General features: G+C 43.5%; 1 protein-coding gene across 1 annotated transcript; it reads right to left on the bottom strand.

Annotated features, from left to right (window-relative positions):
* Positions 1 to 1,337: 1,337 nt before the first annotated feature.
* CLDN25 (claudin 25) lies at positions 1,338 to 2,024 on the bottom strand. The gene has a single exon (XM_043998734.1). The coding sequence runs from the start codon at positions 2,022 to 2,024 to the stop codon at positions 1,338 to 1,340; it is 687 nt and encodes a 228-aa protein (XP_043854669.1).
* Between the last annotated feature and the right edge of the window lie 3,432 nt (positions 2,025 to 5,456).

Raw genomic sequence — 5,456 nt, 5'->3', positions numbered from 1 at the left:
GTCGGGGGGGGGGGCGGGGGGGGGGGGCCTGGCGTGGAGGTGGTGATGCTGCAAACATGAGATTAAAATGAGGACTGAAAGGCCACAGCAGGAACAGGTGAACTACTGGGCAACAAAGACCCTGTTTAGGACCCAACACCAATTCCCAGGTTTTTCCAAAGGTCATTTTTGCTGCTGCTTCTAAGTGTTTATTTTCCCTTAGTTTGTGGCTGGACGTAATCTATTTTGCTCTATTTCTCTAATCCCAGAAATCTGTTAAGGGGTGGTTGCCGGGTAGAGGTTGATTTCAGACCCTGCTTCCTGGATCTCCCAGAGCTCCCAGTGGGGCTGGAACACAGCCCATTGAGAATGTGGAAAAGTTAGTTAGTAGAGCCATGTTCTACCATTACCCAGAAGATTTAGATAGGATGTAGGATTCCCCTACCCCACCTCCACGGTGAGCATTGTCTTTTTAGGATAAAGGGTCTTATCACAGATGTAGGGGGTTGTTTATTCAATGAGATATTCTATAATAGGATCCTATAGACCACAGGTTCAGAGATGGTTACCAAAACAAGTTGGGCTTCTAAGGAGCAGATGGGCCTCTCCATGAGACGTCTCCCCCATGTCCACACTGGGGCTGCCTGCTTAGAATAGACCTCATTAGGAAAGCACTTGCAAGATTTAGGAGGTCCCTCAGTCTCCTTGCTGGACACAGGTTGGACACAGATTCACTGACAACAATCTTGACTGCTTTCATAAGCCCAGCTGGAGCATCGAAATGTAATAGACACATAAGATTTTTCTTCTTAAATACTGAAGCAGCAAAGCCATGCTTCATTCACTTCTTCAAATTGTATATCTTCCAGGTCAAGAGAAAAGAATCACGGATTTAAAGCTAGAGGGGACCTTAATACTCTTCTAGCCCAACATCTTCATTTGACACATGAGAAAGCTGAGGAGGGACATAGCGGTTGACTTACCCAAAGTCACAAGGGGAATTAAAAAAAAAAAAAAAGAGCAGAACTGGGATTTGACTCAGGTCTTTGAACAAATCTGACTGCAAACCCAGCATGCTTCCCTCAGTACCATGCTGTCTCATTTCCAAATTTAGGGAGAAAGGGAAGTTTTCCCTGTGGCAATATGTCACTTCCAGATGCCTGAAGTGTCTGTTTTGGTTTTGCCTTCTACAGAACCCAAAAGAGTTCATCCTTAGTAAATAAGAGAAGCACATGAACACCACCACCAGCAGCAAGATCAAACCAATCAGGATTAATGGAGAGGCAGGGCTAAGAAAGCATTTTAATTCTCCTCGAATTCTTTATGCTAGTGGTTTCTCCCTAATTAAGACCCAGCCCTTAGATTACCAGATTTCTGTGTTTTGGAGGTGAGCGGAAGTGCCCCGGCATCTCAGCTGGACCCTGCGTTGGAAGGGCTAGTAGACAGGCATTAGGAGGTGAAGGTGGTTCATCCTTGGCTATCCAGGCTGAGCAGATCAAGAGCAGTCCACTGATGACTAGGAAAACTCCAGCAACCCAGCCCAGGAAGAGGGCTTCTCCAAACTCCCACCGAGGCACAATATCGGGGATGTGTTCATCCCAGAAATCCTGGACGGTGCTATAAGCCACCCAAGAAACAGGGAAAAGAGTCGAGGCTGCAGCCACCTCCACTAGCACCCCTGAGAGGAATCGTAGCCACTTCTTCAGTCCCCAGCTGACCCCCTGGAGCTGGAAGCAATCAGAAGCAAGGCTGGAGAGGAGAAGTCCCAGGAAGCCCAGGCCGTTGGAGGCCAACATGAGGATCCTGGATGCTCGGAACTCCTGGGGCAGGGCCAAGAAGGATTCAAAGGTCTTGCATACGATGGCCCCTTCCTCCTGGATCACACAGACCTCCCAGAGCCCCATGCTCCAGTTCTCCATTTCGTTCAGTTCCAAGTTGAGATTCTTCCACAGAGGAACGGCTGTGGTGACACAAGAGCAGATCCATCCAAGGAGAGAGAGAAGCAGTGCTCCCAGCTGTATTTTTCCATTAAAATTCCAGGCCATGGTCACTCAGCCCAGGGAGGGAAGGAGAGAGGAGAGGGTACTGATCTTTGGGATTTCTCTGTGGCTGGCCAGCAGGGCAGGGCTCCCCTGGGGCCAAAGCAGAGCAGAAAGAAGCTATGTTCATTAACACTAGGTGAGCTACTTGGTCTCAGCCTTCCAGGAAGCCGCAGAGGCAGGTGACATAAGCCTGGAAGCTTTGGGACTAAGAGGCGTGCCCAAGGTTATGGGAACAGGTTGGGGGGTGGGGGTGGGGAGGAGGGAATCCCACAAAAAGGAAAGAAGCCAAATGGCAAGGATAGATGGCACTGGGTTTGCATTAAACTTTTAAAGGTTAAAATCTCCCTCCTCCCAACTGGGATATAAACTTCATCACTATGGGGCAGTGACCTGGGAACCTAGAACAGTGTTGAGACCCATTTGCTTGCAACTAGGTGGCACATCGGATAGCGTGCTGGACCTGGAGTCAAACAACAACAGCAGCTGCAGCAACATTAGAACAAGAAGAAGACCTAAGTTCAATTCCAGTCTCAGGCACTTACTAGCTTCATGACCCTGGGAAAGTAACTTAACCCTGTTTACCTGTTCCTTACAGTCACTGGCAGTAGCCCATATCATTGGGAAAGAAAATTGTGTGAAAGTTCTTTTTGTGGGTGTTGAAAAGAAAAGCATGATTACATCTTGCCTTTGTTTCATCACTTCAGAGATGATCAGAAACAGCATTTAAGGGAGTTTCATGATATGAAACTAATATTCCTTATCTCTGGAGCTGGTCAAAACACAACTCTAAAATCCTAATCACATGGGGCTTAGGATAAATCAGAAATTTCTCCTGTGAGAAGCAAAACCAAAGATGACCAGATAACAGAACAGACATATGGAGGAATCAAGGGACTAGTAAGGTTTAGATTGACCAACTAGATATCAGGACAGTCACACCTAAGAAGTAAGGTGAGATAAAATTCTATAGCAGGAAGTCAGTTAGGAGACAGAGATAATCCCAAAGGTCAGGACCATCATTTCAAAAAAAATCCCCCCTTGACTCTCAGGAATATGATAAACATCCAAGCTTTTCTCACCCCACCCCAAAAGGGAACTTTTCATTTTTCAATTGGACATCCCATCTATCCTCTATAAAAGCTTTTGTCTTCCTTCTATTCTCTGAGAAGGATGTTTCTAAGTCCTTCTCCCCGGGGCTGAAGTCTTTGACTTCCCACACGGTCACCTTCTCTAGCACCAAATAAAAGACTATAATTCTAAGAAAAATACAGGCTATACCAGCAACTAAGTTCTCCCCACCTAAACTCTTGTCAGTTGCTGGGGCAGCATCTACTTGTAGGTGGTGAAGTATTCACCCCCTCCCACCCCTTTCTATCACCTCCCATTTCTATTATTGTTTGCTGCTGCTACTTGGGCAATAAAGCAATCACCAAAACAGGACAAATTCCTCTGGCCCCTGCACCTTCCCATCAATGACCCAGCAAAAGGAGACTCCATCTTTGAGGCAAATGTAGGTAAAAATCTGGAATTTTATGCTAAAAAAAGTTAGTGTGACCTGGCCGACTTGACTGATACTTTAAAAAATTACTATCTCTTTTCAATGCCTCCTCCACTCCATCCCCAAAGAGAATCCTCCCTTGTATCAAAGTATAGTCAAGTAAAATAAATCAATACATTGGCCACTTAACATAAACATCTCAAAGCATACTATCCACCCCCATAGAAAGAAGGGAAAAAAGAGCACTTGTGGATTGTACATATATAACCCATATCAGATTGGTTGATGTCTTGAGGAGGGGGGAGGAAAGAGATGGAGGGAGAAAATTTTGCAACTCTAAATCTTATGAAAATGAATGTTGAAAACTACTCTTACATGTAATTGGAAAAAATAAAATTAATGTTTGTTGCACCGAAAAAAAATAAAATAAATGTTTCATTCTGAACCTATAATCCATCACCTCTCTGCAGAGAGAGGGGACACATACTTCACCGTCATCCTCTGAGATCAAAGGTGATCACTGAATTGTTCCATGTTTTAAAGCCTTTCAGTTTTACTGTGAGCTCCTTGAGAGGAGCAACTGTGCAGGGCTTTTTGGGGGTCTTTCTTTGTATCCCCAAAACTTAGCACAGTCACTGGCACATAGTAGGTGTTTAATAAATGTTAGTTCACTAACTGTCTGACATTACTGTAGACAGCATGTAAAGTGTTCTCCTGGTTTATACACTGATTTATATTCAGTTTTTAACTCTATGGCATACTCGAAGATAAAAGGAAATGTATTGTCTTAAGAAGGGAAAAAGAAGAATTAAAGAGAAAAGAGAATCCATTTAATTCAGTCATATTAATGTTGCTAATATTATAAGGATTTAGATCTAGGATGAACTTTAAAGGTTCTATGGTCAGTCAGTCAACAAGTATTTGTTAAGAACCTACTGTGTGGGGCAGCTAGGTGGCACAGTGGATAGAGCACTGGACCTGGAGTCAGGACTACCTGAGTTCAAATCTGGCCTCAGACACTTAATACTTACTAGCCATGTAATCTTGGGCAAGTCACTTAACCCCAATTGCCCCCCCAAAGAACCTACTGTGTGCCAGACACTGTGCTAAGTGATGGGGGTTGCAAAGAAACTTATAAGACAGTATGACCCCATTATTTACATATGTGCAAACTGAGACACAGAGAGGGCATATGATGACCCCATGATCACACAGATAGTAAAAAACAGTCAGGATTTTAAAAATTCAGGTTATTTGATTGCAAATCTTGTGCTTTATGTGATATGAGATAGCATGACATAGTGGGAAGGACCTTGGGATAGGAGTTAGGAGACTGGGGTTCTAGTCTAAGCTCTAGTACTAACTAGTTCTGTCCCTAAAGTCTCTTCTAACTCTAAGAGTCCATGAAAACCTTCCATTTTTAAAGCAGTTTGATTGGTTTGATCTTGCTGCTGGTGGTGGTGTTCATGTGCTTCTCTTAGAATTCTGAAGAGTTACAAAAAGGATGCTGAAAGATTTTTTACACTGGAAGTAACAATTGTTTTTATGAAATCCTGGAAGAGAAGATACAAAAACTGTGACATGGACAGGTAGTACATAGTTTTATGTTAGAACTCTGAATAATCATGAATGGAAATATTCAAACCAATTTTTTAGACACCTATGATGTGCAAGGTACCAGGCACTAGACATAGAAAGACAAAAATGAAGTAGTCCATAGCTTCAGCAAACTAACATTTGAAGCATCTGGTGGCCCAGTGGATAGAATACTGGACCTGGAGTCAGGTATCAGTAGTAGTAGTGGTAGTAGTGGTGGTGGTGGTAGTGGTGGTAGTAGTAGTATTCTGGGGATATTTGACATGTACAGAAGTAAGTATATATATATATACACACATATACACACACACATATACACACATACATAGACATACATACAC

Source organism: Dromiciops gliroides, chromosome 3 (genome assembly GCF_019393635.1).
Source record: "Dromiciops gliroides isolate mDroGli1 chromosome 3, mDroGli1.pri, whole genome shotgun sequence".
NCBI classification, from domain to species: Eukaryota; Metazoa; Chordata; class Mammalia; order Microbiotheria; family Microbiotheriidae; genus Dromiciops; species Dromiciops gliroides.
This window is presented reverse-complemented; position numbering and strand designations above follow the sequence as displayed.